General features: G+C 40.7%; 1 protein-coding gene across 3 annotated transcripts; it reads left to right on the plus strand.

Annotated features, from left to right (window-relative positions):
* The first annotated feature begins 213 nt into the window (after window positions 1-213).
* Window positions 214-19,870, plus strand: pex13 (peroxisomal biogenesis factor 13). 3 transcript variants are annotated; one of them, XM_072580993.1, is made up of 4 exons: window positions 214-357; window positions 12,384-13,072; window positions 15,787-15,915; window positions 18,033-19,870. In XM_072580993.1, the coding sequence occupies exons 1-4, from the start codon at window positions 287-289 to the stop codon at window positions 18,335-18,337; spliced, it is 1,194 nt and encodes a 397-aa protein (XP_072437094.1). In that variant the 5' UTR covers window positions 214-286; the 3' UTR covers window positions 18,338-19,870. The 3 variants fall into 3 exon arrangements, with proteins under 3 accessions (XP_072437094.1, XP_072437095.1, XP_072437096.1); XM_072580994.1 differs by having other exon boundaries at window positions 15,790-15,915; XM_072580995.1 differs by having other exon boundaries at window positions 18,038-18,276.
* Window positions 19,871-20,188: the final 318 nt, after the last annotated feature.

The following is a 20,188-nucleotide window of genomic DNA, read 5'->3' on the forward strand; positions in this document are numbered from 1 at the left end:
TGAGCACGTCGCAGTCCTATTGGCTACAGTGCCGATCCGGCTGTATCTCCGTATACTATTGGCCGTAATGTTTGACTGGCTGCATTTCCATGTTCTATTGGCTGTTGTGCCTGTCCGATGTATCACTGGAGCCTATTGGGTGTTACACCTGTCTGGGTGTATCCCCCTTCTCAATTGGCTGCTGTGCCTGTCTGGATGTAACCCTTTGTCCTATTGGGTATTTCTGAGGGGAGTGCAGCTTGAAGGGCCGAGAGGTCATTGTGGAGTGAATGTTCTTCTGAAGATTATGGGGTCACAGCCGCCTCCGAAACCCTGGGAAAGACGGATCCCGGGAAATCTGAGTGCGCCTTCTTTCCAGTGAGTGTTATTCTGCGATAATGATGTGCGCGGCCGTGGCCCGGTGTGAAGCCTGAATGGTATTTCCGCTAAACAAAAAAACACGATCGACCCTTAAAATATCGTCGTCTTTGGAACTGAATCCGATTCCAAAATCATCCAGCAGCATTCCCTCAGTGCTGGCTGGAACCCGAGAGAGCAGGTTGTACACATGTTGAGAAATTTATTCGAAATGCGAACGAGTTGTTCCAGCATTTCATTTTAAGTCGTTTGGTTTTCAAAGTCACCGCACTAAGTGTGCTCCGTAAAGTTTAAAAGTCATAAACCTTCAATGTTTCGGAGGGTCCACCAATGGCCAGGCCCAGTGTGGGATGAGTTCACCAGGCAATGTCACCGCTTGTTGTGCTCCAAACACTCGAAAAGCTGCAAATTCCTCTCCTGCTCTGAGTCAGATAGTAAACTTAATCAATCTTTTAAATGCAGTGTAATTTGTGATAGGTACGACTTTCATAAAGTACCCCGACAATAAAACTAATAATGCTTTCGGGAGCAGTCGGTTCCCATTGGGCTTAAAAGGGGCTGAGCATTGAAATGTACATTCAGGAATTGCAGCATTACTATATAGAGTCAAAAATCACTATACTACAGAAACTGTTTTTAGCTACAAAAACGTTAATAATAAAATCATAACCCTGACTTTCATTTCTATAGGGTCGTTAGAACACTGTAAAATGTCCCAAGGTACTTCTTGGGGCCATAATCGAGCAACTCTGACACTCGGCCACATAAAGTGACATTAGGAAAAAGCTGGGTAAAAAGTTTTAAGGATTATCTTGAAGGAAGAAAGTATGATTGAGCATTTAAGAGTTGTGAAGAAGGTATTCTGGAGCTTAGTGCCAAGGCAAGCTGTTTATATATTTCTAACATGTCCTTTAACCTCACAACCTTCCTAAATCTATATGTTCTGCCAATCCTGGCCTTGAACTTGTTTGATTTAAATCCTTCCATCATTGGTGGCTGTATCTTTGATGGCATAGACCCCATGCTGTGGAATTACCTTCCTTTATCCTCTCCTTCCCCCTCTCAAAATTTGATGTAAACAAGGGGCTGGATGACAGAGCTTTGATTAATATTAAATGTAGAAGATTAGAAAGCTGGCTGAGGAGTCTTGGCATATTCAAACCTCAGGTAATCATGGGTAATCTCGAATAAACCTGATCAGTGAGGACTTCTGCATCTGATAGGCTAAGGCAAGAGAGTACAGTAGATATAACAAATAATTAGGAAAGTTAATAAAATATTATCATTTATTGTGAAGGAACTTGATTGCAAAAATAGGGAAGTTATGTTTTTGATATACAGGGCACTAATGAGACTACATCTGTAGTACTATGTATAGTATTGGTCACCTTATTTAAGAGAGAATATAAATGTGATAGAGGCAGTTGAGAGGAAGTTTACTTGGTTAATACCTGGTTGTCTTACGAGGAAACATTGGAAAAGTTAACCTGTGTCTGCTGAAGAGGAAGATGTGACTTGATTGGAACATTTAAAATTGTGAGGGGTCTTGAGTAGATAGATGTCAAGAGGATATTTCCTCTTGTGGAAGAATCTATACTAGGGGGTCACCATTAATAAATCAGGAGTCATTCATTTAAAACACCAATTCGGCAAAAACCTTCCTCTCGGAGAGTTGTGCATATGGACCTCCCTTCCTGAAAAGTTGATGGAAGCAGAATCCTTGAATATTCTTACAATGGAAATAGATATATTCTTTCTTCACAAGGAATTGGAAGATTTTCAGGGATGGCTGAGCATGTGGTTTGATGTTACAAGTTGATAAGTCACAATCTTCATGAATGCTGGAGCAGGCTCAAAAGGTTGGATGGCCTACTCCTCCTCTTGATTAGTATGTTTATATGTGTCAGGCAATGTCAAGAAGTTGGAAATATATGGTCTTAGTGATAGTACAAATATGTGACCATGAACTAATCTTTGAGTCAAATATGACACTAAAGTTGATGCTGCCTGAACTGCTGTGCTCTTCCAGCACCACGAATCCAGAGTCTGGTTTCCAGCATCTGCAGTCATTGTTTTTACCTACTAAAGTTGTAGCAGTCTGGTTCTGTCTCAAATTCTTGCCACTGAGATGGATGGAATTGGTTGCACTTGTGAATGCACCAGAAATTAAGACCTTGGATTTATCAATATTTAAATGTTTTAAATTTCTCTCCTTCTCGTGTTGAATGTTGGACAAGCTGTGTGATAATTTAGAGGTAGTGAAGGTGTGAATGACATGTGAGGTTGACCTGGATGTTATTAGTGCATGTGAAAACTAATGCACAAATAGAATGTGGCAAAGTGTAAAGTTATCCATCTTAAGTGTAGAGATAATTTTAAAAGTCCTTGTATTTGAACCACAGAATGTTAACTTGCAGAAACAATAAGCAATTATGTAGGGAAATGGTATATCAGTGTTTGTTACAAAGGGATTGGAATTTTAGAGTAAAGATGTCTTACTACAGTTATTTGGAATGGGGAGGGGGGGATGTGATGCCTGTACCTGGAATACTGAGTGCAGTTTTGATTTGAGGAAAGAGACTTGTCAGAATGTCACATTCAGAGTATAACAAAAGTTTAATAGATTTCTTTCTGTGATGAGGGATTGTCCTGCAAGAAGAGATGAACAGAAAATGATTTTTATTCTCTAGCATTTAAAGGAATTAGAGCTGATGAAATTGAAACATAAAATATTCTTAATGGGCTTGACAGGTTAGGTGCAGAGAAAAGAATGCCCCTGGCAGGACACTTTGGTCACAGTCTCAGAATAAAATATCAATCACCATTTAAAAGGGACCTGAGGGGCAATGTTTTCACACATAGGGTAGTGCAGACATGGGACAAACTGCCAGAGGAGTTGTTAGGAGGTGTGTACAATTATCCCATTTAACAGGCTTCTGCATGGGTACATGACGAGGGAGGGTTTTGAGGGATATGGGCCAAGTGCTGGCAAATGGCTCTAGAACAGTTTAGAATATCTGATTGGTATGGACATGTTGGGCCAAAGGGTCTGTTTCCATGTTGTATAACTCTATGACTTAGTAGTAAATTGGGAAATTTCTTCTTTCTAAGGATTGTGATGCTTTGGAACACTAGAAAGCAAAAGACAATTGTTGGATACATTCCAAACAATGGGTAGATTTTTAGGTGCTAAAGACATTGGGGTATATGGGGATAGTGTCCAAAGGTGGAGTTGAGGTCATAGATCAACTGCTATCTTAATGAATATCTCAAAGGGGAAGTGCCCCCCCATCGTTGCACTTTGTGTTTTTGAATGATATCGCAAGAATCAGCGTGTATATGAGAAGAGGGATAAGGATAAATGCTGAGGAACATCAGAACAAGTAGTCCAGGAATAGAAATGGTTACAGGTGAATCTGTGGCAACGAAAAGATAGACAAGGAAAGAATCTGCCCAGTGTGCAATAGCATACTATTTGACCATAATGATGATCACTAATTATAAACATTGTATTTATGGGATAAGATTGAAAGAAAAATATAGGGTCTCATACTGTGATCCTGAGAGATTATAAGTTGGAGGAAGAAAAGAGGAAGTAGGATTGGTATAGACTGTATTGGGGATAGCCTACATTCTCTACAGTCAAGAGTATAAGTGTTTAAGGCTGAGTTGCCTGCACAGTGCCAGGATTAAGGACATCTCATCGGGGCTGGAGAGGATCAACTTCACCAGTTTCCAAATCCCCCGCCCCCACCTGATTCCAGATACATCCCTCCAACTCGACAACGCCCTCTTGACCTGTACCATCTGTCCATCTTCCTTTCCACCTATCTCTACCAACCTATCACCATCACCCTACATCTGCACCAACCTATCACCTTCCCAGCTACCTCCCCCCCCCCCCCCCCCATCCCCCATTTATCTCTCAGCCCCTTCCCCCTCCATAATCCTGATGAAGGGCTTATGCCCGAAACGTCGACTCTCCCGCTCCTCAGATGCTGCCTGACCTGCTGTGCTTTTCCAGCACCACAATCTTGATTCTGACTCTCCAGCATCTGCAGTCCTCACTTCCTCCTGGAGAGGATCCTGGAAAAGCAAGGGTAATGATCCAGTTGTTGGGGTCTACGTAGGCATTATCATCATAGCAAAGGACATGGAAAAGGTTGAAAAATAGCAAATCACATTTGCACCGCACAAATTCTGGGCAATGACCATCTCTAATCTAACCACTGCCTCTTGGTTTTCCATGGTATTACTGTCACTGAATGTTCTAGCAATATCCAGGAACTCAACTGGCTAAAAGAGCAGGTCAGGGGCTACAGCAAGTAACTCACTTTCTGACTCCCTAAAGCCATGTTCACCATCTTCAAGGCATAAATCAGGAGTGAGATATAATTCCCACTTGCCTGAATAAGTGCAGCTCCAACAACACTGAAGAAGCTTGAACCATTCAGTACAAAACAGTCCACTTGGTTGGCACTACATCAACAAACATTCAGTCACTCACCAGCAATGCTTGTTAGCAGTAGTGTGTATGTAATCTACTAGATGCACTGCAGAAATTCACCAAGGATCCTTAGACAGCACCTTCCAAATCCATGACAGCTTCCATCTGACAGGACAAGAGCAGCATATACATGGGAACATCACCATAGGACCATAAGATATAGGAGCAGAATTAAGCCATTCAGCCCGACAGGTCTGCTCTGCCATTCAATCATGGTTGATATGTTTCTCAACCCCATTCTGCCTTCTCTTAATGTCCCTTGATCCCTTACTAATCAAAAATCTATCTAACTCTGTCTTAAATACACTCAATGACTTGGCCTTAACAGCCCTCTGCAGCAATGAATACTACAGATTCACCACCCTCTGGTTGAAGACATTTCTCTTTCTCTCTATTCTAAAGGGTCGTGCCTTTACTCTGAGTCTGTGCCCTTGGGTCCTAGTCTCTCATATTAGTGCAAACATCTTCTCCACATCCACTGTATCCAGGCCTTTTCAGTATTCTATAAATGTAAATCAGATCTCTCTCTTTCTTTCTCTCTCTGCTCCCTCCCCCCCCCAAAAAAAATCCTTCTAAACTCCAGCAAGTACAGACCCAGTGTCCTCACCTGTTCCTCATATGCCAACACTTAATCCCGGGATCATTCTTGTAAACCTCCTTTGGACCACCTCCAAGGTCAGCACATCCTTCCTAGATAGAGGGCCCAAAACTGCCCTCAATATTCCAAATGTGGTCTGGCCAGAGCCTTATACTGCCTGAGCAGTACTCTGTTGTATTCTAGCCCTCTTGAAATGAATGCTAACATTACATTTGCCTTCCTGTCACATGCAAGTTCCTCTTTGTTAATCAAGAAATTGAATGCAAGAGGCAGGAAGTTATGATTAGGCTGTATATAACATTAGTTAGGCCGCAGCTTGAGTCCTGTGTGCAGTTCTGGTTGCCAAACTGTAGGAAGGATTGTGATTGCATTAGTGAGGGTGCAGAAGAGTTTCATGTGGATGTTGCCTGGGCTGGAGCAATTCAGATGTGAAAAGAGATTAGATAGACTGGGTTTGTTTCCTTAGAGCAGTGAAGGCTAAGTGGGATCTGATTGAGGTGTAAAACGTTCTGAGGTACATAGACAAAGTAGATAGAGAGAAACTTCACACCTTGAAGAATGGTCAGTAACCAGGGGCGTAGTTTTAAGGTGACCAAGAGACTAAAGGCAGTTTGAGGGGAAAAAAGATTGCTCAGAAGTCTCAGTATCTGGAAGTCATTGTCTCAAAGGATGGTAGTGGCAGGAACCTTAAGACATTTAGAAGTATTTCAATGAGCACTTGAAATGCATAACATACAAGGGCGGCACGGTGGTACAGTGGTTAGCACTGCTGCCTCACAGCGCCAGAAACCTGGGTTCAATTCCCACCTCTGTGTGGAGTTTACATGTTCTCCCCGTGTCTGCGTGGGTTTCCTCCGGGTGCTCTGGTTTCCTCCCATAATCCAAAAATGTACAGGTTAGGTGAATTGGCCATGTTAAATTGCCCGTAGTGTTATGTGAAGGGGTAAATGTAGGGGAATAGGTCTGGGTGGGTACGCTTCGGCAGGTCGGTGTGGACTTGTTGGGCCGAAGGGCCTGTTTCCACATTGTAAGTAATCTAATCTAATCAAAGGCTATGAGCCAAGTGCTAGAAACTGGGAATAGATAAGTACCTGATGACTGGTGCTCATACAGTGGGCTAAAGGGGTTCTTTCCCTGTTGTAAAAACTCTATGATTCTAAACTAAGTTAAACTAACTACTATGAAAGATGAGGAATCATGCGAAGATAATTTGAGGAAGTTAAAGAGAAAGAACATGGCAATATTGCAGGGTGGCAATATCAGTAATGGTAACCAGAGTTTTGACAGGAAGGAACAGAGCATAGAAACATGCTAGCAAATTGAGTCTGAGTAGAGAAAAAAGTTAAATTTAAAGCTCCTTATTTGAATTCATGCAGCCTTTTTTAACAAGTTAGAGAAATCAGTATCTCAAATAGAAATAGATGGGTACAATTTGATAGTCATCACAGAGACATAATTCCAATGTGGCTAGGGTTGGGAATGGCATATCCTGATGTACTTGACATTTTGGACGGACAGACAGTCAGAAAGAAAAACAAGGTGGGTAGCTCAGTACAATAGGGAGAAATGATCCTAACTCCAGATCAGAATGTTGTGCAATAGGGGATAGAAATCGCGATTGAAATAGTATGTAAGCTCCTAACAGTAGCATACAGAGAATTGAATAAATAATTGGAGATTAATAATACTGTAAGACTTGTTGACACAGGTAGCCTTGAAGGTGAGTTCCCAGGGTGTTTTTAGGCCGGTGTCTTCAGAACATGTGGAATCGACCAGGGAACAGGCTATTTTAAATCTGGCAATGTGTAATGAAACAGGATTAATTGATGATTTTGTGGTAAAGAATTCTCTAGGGTGGACTGATTTATAACAAGTTTGAGTTTCTCATTTGAGGGTGAGAAATCTTGGTGTGAAACTAATGTCTTGTAATTGTATTCTTTTAACTATATGTTTATGAAAGCAGAATTCACTAAAGACTCGACATTTTGGGCATAAACCCTTCAACAGGAAATGTTGACTCTCCTATTCCTCTGATGCTGCTTGACCTGCTGTGCTTTTAGAGCACCACACTTTTTGACTCTGACTCTCCAGTATCTGCAGTCCTCACTTTCTCCTGGATTTAGAAGGTGTCTGTTTCAGATCTCCTCCTTAAGGCAGTTACAGTGGAAACTCGATTATCTGAATGTGATGGGCGTGCACTGTTTCATTCGGATAATCAATTATTCGGAAAATCGATTAAATGCCTTTCCATTGGGGCTCGGAGTTTTAAAGCCTGCTCCCTATTCAGGAGGCTGCAGCAGTGCACAGCGCGCAAGACCCTGCCACCAACGCCACCCCTCTGTCCAACCCCGCCCCCCCCCCACCTCCTAACCCGGTCCAACACTGCTCCCGCCCCTCCCCCAGCACAAAGTGTGCAAGCCCCCGCGCCCCCAATCCAGTCCAACACTGCCTTTGCCCCACAGCACAAAGTGCGAGAGCCCCCACCCTCAACACAACCCTCCACCGCTGTTCCCCTCCCCCCCCCCCCCCCCCCCCCCCCCCCACCCCCCCCCCCACCCCCCCCCCCACCCCCACCGGCCCCTCTCTGGGACATCCGGACCAAACACTGCTGCTGTCTTTGTGGGGTAAGTCTCCAAATAGTGCGTGCGTATACACACAAACACAACTTTTTACTGCAAATTTTTGACAGGTTTCATGTTTGTCCTATACAGGACAATGTTGGAGAGATTATTCCTAGGAATCCGGTGGGCGGGTGGGGGTATTACAGTACACCCCTCTGTCGATCTCCAGGGAAAGTGTGTGCAGAGAGAGGGCGGGAGGTCAGCCATTTGGAGATGATGCCTGTTTAATCATTGTAAACAAAAGACGCGATTACTGCTGGAAACACATCTTTGATGTCGTATTTCTATCAGGACATCGAAATCTCCTTTGGATAATCCGATTTTCAGATAATTAGCATTCAGATAATCGAGGTTTCCCTGTATACAGGTGGTTCTCGAATAATGTGCATTCCAGCAGCGCACTTTGCTTATAATGTTGCTGAGTAGTTAAGGAATGGTATTTTTGAGAACGCGTACCTCTGTTTCTGAAAGTGCAATTCCAGCGGTGATTGTTTTGCGCACTTCATTCTGTACACATGGCAATGTCAGCACTGGTCTTCGTGCTGTTCTGAGCATGTGCTAATGTCAGCTTTCTGTGAGAGGTACTGTACAGAGAGTAGCTTTCTGAGAGAGTTACATTGAGCAGCTTCCTCGTAAAGGTACACTACTTCTAGATTATCCCTTTTGGGAAAAAAATGGAGTGGCACAGTGACAAGAATGTTAGCAAGAAGTGCCCTGGTGATAAAATTGCAGGTGCTGAATACAAAAGAAAGGCTATAACACTAGAAGAGAAGCTAGATATTATAAAGCAGTTTGAATGTAAGGAGAGAATATGTGATATAGCTCGCTTAACAGGAATGAGGGAGTCTATCTTACACACCATGATGACCCTCTGTTTCTGCATTAACAGTATTTTTTATATGTGCTGTGTTTAAATTACTTTTTTTTCATTGATGAATATGATTTATACCTTCATTCAGGCTGTGCTATACTATATGTTAGATGTTTGGGTGATTTTTGAGCAATCATGAGCGATTATTTTTGTTGGTCTGCCCCATGCCCCACTTTTCCATAGGTGCCATTATTTGTATTAAGCAATTTTCTACAAAGCGAGGTTTTGCTGAAACGCAACTACAGTGTTAAAGGAGAACTACCTGCAATCACATCATCACGATCATTACAGGATTGCGATCGTACTTCTCGAACATTCTGATCCATAGAACCTCACATTTACTGTGTTAGATGCTTTGGGGTCTGGTCAGTGAATGTAACAAAGAGTCCCTGGTGCTATTTGTGATGTTTTCCTTGGCTATGTCTGGCAACAGAGACCATGTCAGAGTTTCCTTGCAAGCCACTCTGTGTCTGGGAGGATTGTATCTGCCACAGGAAGTATGTCATTCAGGAAAATCCATGACTCAGTAGTTAGCACTGCTGCTTCACAACTCCAGGGACCCGTGTTCGACTCAAGCCTCGGGCAACTGTCTGTGTGGAGTTTGCACATTCTCCCCTTGTCTGCGCGGGTTTCCTCTGGGTGCTCCAGTTTCCTCCCATAGTTCAAAAAATGTGCAGCATAGGTGAATTGGAATGTTAAATTGCCCATAGTGTTCAGGGATGTATAGATTAGGTGCATCAGTCAGGGATAAATGTAGGGGAATTGGTCTGGGTGGGTTACTCTTCGCAGGGTCGCTGAGGGCTTGTTGGGCCAAATGGCCTGTTTCCCATGGGAGTCTGTTCTATGTCAGGATTTTCATTGCACTGGACAAGAGGCAAATATCTCTACCGTTTTACCCCCCCCCCCCCTCACCCCTTCTTAGAGGCAGTCATATATATTGCACTCCTGAAGTCACGGAGGAGGATTGTTTTGTTCTGTCCCAGATCAAGGGATAAATGTATGGTGTCTTGATGTGAATGAAAACCCAGCAGCTTTGAAGGCCTTAATAGGGGTACCATCCAGGCCACAGGCTTTGTTGCGCTTCATTCTTTTGATAACTTTTTGCAGCTCTTCCATTGGTGACTCAGCCATGGATTCTAACATGGTATTGGCAGATAGCCTGAAGGTTATTAACTTCCACTGTGGATTAGCAGTTCAGGAGTTGTTTTCAGTGGAGTTTCCAAAATTAGTATTTGGCTTTGACATTCTTGAGAAGAGAGAAAAAAGGATTTTTTCCATTTTAACTTGGTCTGTAAATGGCCTCAAGAAAGGTTTGCAAGTAATGACGTTCAGCAAATTGTTGAGGATCTTACAAGCCTTTTCTTCCTACCAGATGTCATTTAACTTCCAAAATGTCTTTGGGCATCACTCTTGAGATGTTGGAATACTGACTTGTGATATTTTGTTGTTCTGCAAAGGCAACCAGGGTTGCTTGTTATTAAGTCTCGTTATTCGAATTCATGCAGATATATGAGTTGATGCCTCAAGTAGAAATAAATATTATAGATGTCCAATAGACATGCTTCCATGTTATTTTGTATCTGCCCACTGGTAGAAAAAGATATGTTATATTCTGGGTGCACTTTGTCAGTCGGAGATCATTTTTTTGTTTGGCCAATACTAACTCACTTTTTCTAATAGTCCAGCTACAGAGTTTGAAGTCACAGTCATCGCTGGCTTTAAAATCCCCCAGAAGGATGATTCTTGTTTTTGCTTTCGAACTGGTACTGAGGACTTCATCAAGATTAGTTGAGGCAAGGATTAGAAGGGATGCTGACTGTGACATACTGATTATGACTGAGCTGGATATCACGAATCTTTCATGTATCCAATTTGGGAGTCGAGCAATGCTGCCAATGTCCTATTCCAGATGGCAAAACCAACTGCATGTCCATGAGAGTTAGGGGTTGCAGTCTTTCTTCTCCATTAGAAGGTGTATGCCCCCTGCTTGTTCCTTCCATATAACTATTTACAAAACTGATATTCCAAAAATCTCCCTCTGAAACTTGGAAACTAAGTTAAGTTGCACCGGTCGCTGTTTACAGGCGTGAACAAACTGCATTTTTTTCTCAGTTTGACAACCTGGGCCCCATCTTTAATCTTTAACAACGAAGCCATCTTATCTTGTAGTCAGTAATGATTAAGTATAGGACATCTGACCCCTTTCATTACTTCAGGCAATCTCCAAATATTATAATCTTGTTAACTTTGTACAGTTTTACTACAAATTGTACAGAGCATTAGTGAGACCACACTGAGGGTTTTGCATACAATTTTGGTCTCCTTATTTAAGAAGGGTATATTAGCAATATAACTGATTCAAAGAAGGTTCACTAGGTTGATTCCAAGAGTGAAGTGATTATTGTGAGTAAATTTTGAACAGGTTTAGCTTGTACCCTGTGGGGTTTTAAGGAATAACATGATCTTAGTGAAACATATAAGATTTGGAGTGGCTTAACAGAGTAGACTGGTGGACAGAGTCGAGAGGATGTTTTCCATCATTGAGTATTCTAGATCTTGAGGACCGGTGTTTTAAAATAAAAACAACTCCCCTTTACAGTGGAGGTGAGGATGAATTTCTTTTGTCAGGGAGTTGTAAATGTTTGGAATTCTCTGTGCCAAGAGTGTGTAGAATATGGGGCACTGAATGTGTACAAGGCTGAGTCAGGCAAATTTCTGATGTACAGAGGAGTTGAATGTTATGGAAACATAAAAGTGTTGAGGCTAAGGTTGTATCACCTGTGGCCATGCAGAATGGAAGCCGAACATGCTGGAGGGGCCATATAGCCTTCTGTTGCTTCAATTTTGTATGCAGGCTCTCCAATTAAGTTGTTTGTTGATAGTATGATATTCTGTTTATTTGTCAGTAAAATGTTGCTTGCGAAGTATCAGTAACTACTGAGGAAAAAAAAATCAAACAAATCATTTGTCAGCTGAGAATTATTTATTATTTAGATTTATTTCCAATTTATCTGAAATGGTGGAAGTATGTGATACATAACTGTATAAATACTTACAAAAAATGTATTCCAAATTAAGAAGACTGATTAAAAGCAAGAGTTAAATTGGAAAAGTTCATTTTAACTGATCTAGTTTTAAACAAAATACAAATCAGACTTTTAATCTTTTAAAATTATATTGTTCTCGTAATTATTGTTAATCTCCTGCAACCAACATCGTTGTAACCAACTTCATGTAAAGCAGAGTCTTTGGTGAAATATTTCTCATTGTTTAGAAGCACAAATTTCAAAATATGTATTATATAATTCAAATAATCTAATTCCAAAAGCAAAAACGACTCTCCAAATACACAAGTTTGCTACCATTTTTCTTCAGGACTGTTCATTTGGTTTATGTTTTAAAATTGCATTTGCACTTGCTGCATTTCAGATCAGCTGAACTGTTATCTGGCCTACCTACAAGACAAGGACAGCCTGTCATTACAAGAATTCCACCACCTCTTCCTCCAAGACCAACACAGCAGACTGGAGTTGGTAACTTCGGCTCTTACAGATCTATCTATAATACTTTCTCTCCAGCATATACACCATATGGAACCTCTTTATATGGAAGTTATAGCCCCTATAATTATGGACATGGAGGTCTTGGCTACAACAGATTTCGAACAGATGATATTCCTCCAAGTAGGTTTGTACGCCAGGCTGAAGAAAGCAGTAGAGGAGCATTTCAGTCCATTGAAAGTATTGTTCATGCATTTGCTTCTGTCAGTATGATGCTTGAGGCTACTTTTTCAGCAGTGTACAACAGTTTCAGAGCCGTCTTGGATGTTGCAAATCACTTTTCCAGACTTCGAGTGCATTTTACCAAAGTTCTCTCGGCATTTGCATTGATCAGAACTTTGAAGTACATGTATAGGAAGTTACAAAGGATACTGGGCCTACGGAACAACTCTGAGATTGAGGATTTATGGGCAGACAGTGCTCTGGTTCCAGCTGGTGCTGAAGACAAAGTACCTGGGTCGGGAAAATCCTGGCCCATCTTTCTGTTCTTCGCAGTTGTCCTTGGAGGTCCATATCTTATATGGAAACTATTGAGCTCAGCTACTTCAGAAGAACCAGGTGATAAAATCTCTTTTAAATAAAGATATAGAAATTGTTGTGACTGAGGACAAGAAATAGTCAGTGCCCTTCTACCAGGGAAATAATCCCTTTAAACATTTGGCTAAACACTTCTTACATTAATGTTTTTTTCTATACTTGGTAATTGTCACCATTCTGACCTATTGTGTTTGAACATTGTAGATCTAAAGTGAAATTCTAATGTCCAAAACATTATCCTTTTCCCTTATATACATCACAGGAGGAAGAAAATCATGGGTATTCTGTTGTAAAGTAATTGAGGGAAAGTTGAATGCACTGCTTGTGCACAGGGAGGGACAATTTATCGACATCAATTCAGGCTGCTTCCAACTCAATGTAGAGTGACATGTTAGATTTGAATCAGCAGGGCTGGAATATTCTGCAAATTAATGAGAGTTAGACCATAATCAACTAGAACCATGATCTACCAATGTTCTTTCTTAATCTAAAATATTTCTACATCAAATTCAGTATTTCATGCTAATTAGAAATAATGTATTCCTTTGTGAAATCTACTCTGATAAATGTTGAAACTTCAGATAGAGTGTACAGATGGACAACAACAACAATAATAATACTCTGATCTGAAGTTATGACAACAAGCTTTAAGCATTAACAGTTCTGGATTTGAAAACTAGCCTGCACAGGATGCACTGCAGACATTCATCAAGGCTCCATTGACAGCACATCCAAAACCACAACTGTTACCACTATGATCTAGAAGACAAAGGCAACAAATGTGGGAACACTATTGTCTGCAAGTTCTCATCCAAGCCACTCATCAACCTGACTTGGAATTATCACCATTCCTTCAATATCATGGTGTCAAAATCCTTCAACTCCCTCCATAGTGACATAGAGATCTACAGCACAGAAGAAGGGCCTTTGGCCCATTCTGTCCTCACTGATCAAAAACAACCACTTGATTATTCTAATTCCATTTTCCAGTATTTGGCCCGTAGCCTTGTATGTCTTGACATCAGAAGTGCATGTCTAAATAAATCTGAAATGTTCTGAGGGTTTCTGCCTCTACCACCCTTACAGGCAGGGAGTTTAATGATCCCACCATCCTCTGGGTGAAAAAGTTTCTCCTCACATCTCCTCTAAACCTTTTGCCCCTAATCTTAAGTCTGTCATTGATCCCTCTGTCAAGGGGAAATGTTCCTGTCCATGCTCGTCAATTTTATACATCTCAATCATGTTCCCTCTCAAACTCCTCAGCTTGAAGGAAATCATCCCCACTCTGTCCAATTTCTCTTCATAACTGATACACTCCAACCCAAATAACATCCTGGTAAATGTCCTCTGCAGCCTCTCCAGGGCTATCACATCCCTCCTCTAATGTGGATTCCAGAACTGCATATAATACGCTATTGTGACCTAATAACATTTTATCCAGCTAATGACATTGCAAATGGACTGCAGGGTTTCAAGAAAGCAGCTCATTGCTGCCATCAGCTTAAAAGCATTTAAGGTTGGCAATAAATCTGACCCAACTCGTGATGCCCATATGCCTTGAATAATAAAAGTAATTAATGGCTTGGATGAGGGGAATGAATGTACTATGGCCCAAATTTGTGACAAGGCAAGTGGTGAGGATAAGAGTCTGCAGAGGGAGAGGATAGGTTAGATGTGTGGGCAAAAACTTGCCAGATGGAATACAGTGTGGCACATTGGGAGGTTACACATGTTGACAGGAAGAATAGAAGTAATAAATATTGTTTAAACAGAAAGTCTGCAGAAAGTGGCAGTGCAGTGGAACTTGGGATCCCTCATGCAAAAACCATGAGTAGGTTCAGTAGGTAATGGGAAGGCAAATGGAACTTGGGCTTCATTTCAAAGGAAATGGAGTACAAAATATCAGAGTCTTGTTAAAACTATACAAGACACAAGTTAGACAATATACTTTGAGCATTTTGGACTCCTTATCTAAGGAAAGATGTATTGGCATTGGAGACAATCCAGAAAAAGATCACTAGGTTGATCCTGAGTATGGCAGGGTTTTCTGATGAAGAGTGGTTGAATAAGTTGGGCCTATACTCGTTGGAGTTTAGTGGAATGGGGTTTTACTTTTTTGAAACCTGTAAGATTCTTACAGGGGGCTTAGATACTGAAAGGTTATTTTACCTTGTGGTAGAATCTAGGACCAGAGTGCATAAGCTCAGACTAAGTAGTCACCCATTCAAGATAGAAATGAGGAGGAATATCTTCTTTCAGAGCGTGATGAATCTGTGGAATTCTTTTCTGCAGAGGGCTTTAGAGGCTGAATGATTAAGTATGTTGAAGGCTGAGATTGACAGATTTGTAAAAGTAAGGGAGTCAAGGCATATGCGATAAAAGGCAGGAAAATGGAATTGAGGCTTATCAGATCATTGTTCCACCATTCAATATGATTAATCTAAGAAGCGATATAGTCGATTCAAGCTCCTGTTTCTATGACTAGAATAGCAGTCTGTTAGAAGAATTACTTCGGCTGTTCTGAAATATAATCATTGCTGCCCAGTTTTGTGCTGGCAAGGGCCCAATTATAGGAGATTTGCTGTATTAGCTATCTGTTTAAGCTGCTACCAATGTATAGAATCAGACATCAAATTACAGAGTGTTTATACTTTTGTTCTTCGAATTTCCATCCGTTTTCATGGCTGGTTTTTGTATATGTTAATTTGCTGATACACTTTCCTCTATTTTGAAAGAAGAATCAACAAGTTGGGCAAGTGGAGATGATGATCATGTTGTAGCAAGAGCAGAATATGACTTCACTGCTGGCTCAGAAGAAGAGATCACATTTCGTTCAGGTGACCTGCTGAACCTAGCTCCTAAAGGTGAATTATTCAACTACATTTTCAATTTAAAGTTGGTGTAATAAACTGAACAGCTGTGAACATATTCAACTTGTGCCTTTTTTCTCCTTAAGTCTGGTAAAAGGTGAATATCAAAGCAGTAAAAGAAGATGACAAAGGTTGAATGACAAAAGAGCTAATTTACAATTTTTAAGACTATTTTCTCCTTCTGAAAGCAGTCACTCATTGGTTCTATTGGTAACCACATTACACTCTTGGCCAATCTTCAATGAATGCTGGTAGGCCAGCTGTACATGTAAGTCATGAGAATTTATTTCCTCCAACACTCAGCACATCCTGATGAAGGGCTCTTGCCCGAAAGGTCAATTCACCCTGCTCCTTGGATGCTGCCTGACCGGCTGTACTTTTCCCGCACCACATTCTCTCCATCAATATCACATATCGGTTCTTCATTTTGGAATAAGCAGTAAATGTGATATTACCCATATTCAACTATAAATTAGGTTTAAATAATTTAAATAGAAACCCGTTAGGATCATTTTACAGTATGTTTAAGCCTTCCAATATCATTTGTTTTATAATATACAAGTATGGATGACTAAGGGGTTCAGAATGTTACCTTTTATCTCAACTTTAAAGATACATTTTCCTCCCTTATGCTCCAACTGCAACGCCCTTTTCCAGAAAGATAGATTGTTTAATAGATTGGTAATGTTCATTTGGGCAATGAACTACGTAAAATTAACCTTAGAAATGACACAGTGATGAAGAAAGACAGACCATGATTGACATAAAAACAGTAGGATGATGCAAAATGATAAAATTTGGAAACTGAGCGCACAAAAGACAGATGGTGGGTGCATAAGTGTAAAGAGAATAGGTGAAAAAAAACTCGAGAACAAATATAAAAATAAAATTTTTGGTCAAGAGACATTAGATTTAAATATTGAGCAAACTGTGAAAGCTCAACAAATTAAACAAATTTAAATAGGAAAAAGAAGGTCGGAAAAAGCATGTATTAGCGTGAGCGATGTTTGAAATGCTTTGCACGTGTTAGTCATCTGAACAGGTAAAGTTGCCATAGTCCTAGAGGACCATAGGATTACGCTCTCATTAGAGTGAAAAGACTGGTGATATAAGCTGAGAGTCACCTTGCCTCAGGTGACGTGCAAGGTTGAGAAAGAGAGTCCTTCAAGGATATTCAGTACATCTCAGCTTGTGCAGAAATTGAGACCACACTGTTAGCATCACGCTACTTTGCAAACCCTGCACCAAACAACTACCCCCCTCCCTCTCCACCACCACTGTGGCCAACCACTTCAACTCCCCCTCATAATCCCCGTAGGAACATACAAATCCTAGGCCTCCTCTACCACCAAATCAAAACTACCCGCCAACTGGAGGAAGAACACCTCATCTTCCACGTTGGGACCCTCCGATCACACGGCATCAACACTGACTTCACCAGCTTCCAAATCTCCCCATCGCCCACCTCATGCCTGATCCAACCCTCTTGACCTGACCTACCTGTCTATTTTCCTTCCCACCTATCTACTCCACCCTCCCCACTGACCTATCACAATCACCTCTCACCTGCATCCACTTATCGCTATCCAACCTACCTTACCCCCAGCCTCACCCCCATCTCCTATTTATCTCTCAGCCCCCTTCTCCATCCATATTCCTGATGAAGGGTTTATGCCCAAAATGTCAACTCTCTTTCTTGGATGCTGCCTGACCTGTTGTGTTTTTTCCGGTACATAGTCTCCAGCATCTGTAGTCTCATTTTCTCCCGGTTCAGCCAACTGAACTAACTGAAACGCTTAGTCATCTATACTTGTATATTATGAAACAAATAATATTGGAAGGCTTAAACATGCTGTAAAATGATCCTAATGGGTTTTGTATTTAAATGATTAAGACCTAATTTACAGTTGAATATGAATTGTATCACATTTGATGCCTAGTCCAAAATGGTGGAAGAACTGATTTGAATTTCACATTCATTGAAGTTTAAAATAAGGCTTTACAACAGTTTGGAGTGAATTCATTTCAAACGTTGGTTGTAAGACCTAGTCCCAAATATTTCATTTGGTATTGGTATAAAGCATGCTTAACCGTTTTCCTTCTCTTTTCAGAACAGCAACCCAAAGTACGTGGGTGGTTGATGGCCAGTTTAGATGGTCAAACAACAGGATTAGTGCCAGCCAATTATGTCAGAATTTTAGGTAAAAGACGGGGCAGAAGGCCAGCAGCGTTGCAACGCTTGGCAGAGAAACAGCCACGTGAAGGTTCTACAACTGCAAATGGACCTAAAGTTATTGAATCACTGGAGGAACAAGAAGCAGCTTTTGAATCAGCTTTTACCGAAGCACCAGAGCATAATAAAGATTCTAGCACTACAGAATCCACACATCCTGGTAAAGATGTAGTGAATGTCTGACAATACTAATATTATTAACAGGAAGAAAGCTTTCCCTTTGTAGAACTGGTGTATTAAATTATATTCATAGGTTTTAGATTTCTGTTGTACCAAATTATGATCTTTTCATCCTCAACTCAGCAATTTTTTTTTGAAAAATAAATCAGGGTACATAAGATGTTTATTTGTCACCTATTAAGTGTCTATATTCTTTGCCAACATACGCCTTTTTTTTGTTTAGCCACTGTACAACAGATAATCACTGTACTTAACCATTATAAAATGGTTGGATCATATCTAAAACCTTTTTGAAATTTCAACAAATTTGGTGATTGACCTGTAAGTCAAAAACAAAAGGTGACAATGTGACAGCTGTTCCCTGCTCCCCACCCCTCCACACCCCCATCCCCTTAACTGATATATTTGCAGACAGTTTGGAAATACAAAATGGATGCCTGCCTGCACAACATTCTTGCACATCATCATATATATTATTGTGGGTGGGTAAGATATCAGCCATTGGGCTTCTAGCGTGTTTTCACCACCATTTCTGTAATTTGTGCTGCTGAAGAAGATGGAACAAATAAGCTAGCATGGCACTTTTCACCCTGGAGCTTAAAGGTGGGAAGGAGGTAGACAGGGCTCCCCAGTTCTTGTCAGATCCCTGATCCCTTCCTGACGAAAAATCTAATGACTTACAAGTGCAGCATTCAAGGATCTTTTCATTTACCACTTCTGAGTTCTCATATAGCTGGGAGGTCTTGGGGGCAGGAGCTCTTTTTCCTGTTGGACAGAGGTCTTGCTCTTAGCTCATTCCAGCCTCCCCCCAGTACGTTATCATTGGGAGATAACTATTTGTTTAAAGTCAGTCTGCTCAATACCAACTTTTCAGTGAGGGTAGTAAACCCAGAACCCTGTCATTCCCCATGTAAAATTTGCCCTTTCGTCTTTTTTGTGGTCTTTAATTTCTTCTTCTTAGGAGATCTGGATTTTATTCAACAAAATTAGCCATAGCTGGTGACAAGTGATGTGATTTGAAAGCATTTGGAAAGCTCTGTCCATACATAAAATTTGAATACTCAGGTTTTTTGTATTTATGAAACTGGTGATATTCTGGTAATTTTGGTAGTAAACCTGTAGCTTGTGATCTACAGCTGCTTGATGAAATTAACTAGATCATTATAATACAATATGTATTAATTCAAATGTATCAGTTATAGCAAACATTTGAACCAAACTTGTGAATACTTCTAAATTGTTCACATTATCCATGATAATAATTTCACAAGTGAAGTTAATGTGCCTGACGTGATGTCCTTAATTGATTGGATAACCATGAAAATGTTAGTTTGCTGCTGTTCTTTTGAAATATTATCTGTATCATACTTCCAACAAGGGGAAGTAGCCAAACTGAAGCAATCACAGCTGAGTAATAGTTTCAAATCAAACTCACTTGTGATAAAAGGTGAACACAGTGTCTAACTCATTGTGACAGTGTATGGATGTTACCTGATGGAAGTAATTAAATATTGAAACATACTTTTAAAGTTAAAATGTCGAAGGTATGCTGACTAAGTCTTTGCATAAGTTAATCTAAACTTATTCGGAAGTTTTTCATTTGGAATTATAAATTTCTTTCAAACAGTATTAAATATTACATACACAAATTGGAAAGTTTTCATTAGAAGTGCTGTTTGCATTGCGAAAATACGTCAAATTGTAATGTTTGAAGATCAGGCTTCCCCCTCTCACATTGTTCTGTGTGTAGCTGTGTGTACTCCATCCATTTTCAAGGGGTTGGCTGAATGGGTCATTGCCCTTGAGATTCAATTCAATTCAGGACAGTGCAGCACAGGAACCAAGTCTGCGCCA

Source organism: Chiloscyllium punctatum, chromosome 11 (genome assembly GCF_047496795.1).
Source record: "Chiloscyllium punctatum isolate Juve2018m chromosome 11, sChiPun1.3, whole genome shotgun sequence".
NCBI classification, from domain to species: domain Eukaryota; kingdom Metazoa; phylum Chordata; class Chondrichthyes; order Orectolobiformes; family Hemiscylliidae; genus Chiloscyllium; species Chiloscyllium punctatum.

Bases quoted from the DNA above. Each gene is read 5' to 3' on its own strand.
- pex13 (XM_072580993.1), top strand. From the start codon at position 287: ATGGGGTCACAGCCGCCTCCGAAACCCTGGGAAAGACGGATCCCGGGA. The intron at 358-12,383 runs GTGAGTGTTATT...GCTGCATTTCAG, and splicing joins CTGAGTGCGCCTTCTTTCCA to ATCAGCTGAACTGTTATCTG. The intron at 13,073-15,786 runs GTGATAAAATCT...CTATTTTGAAAG, and splicing joins AGCTACTTCAGAAGAACCAG to AAGAATCAACAAGTTGGGCA.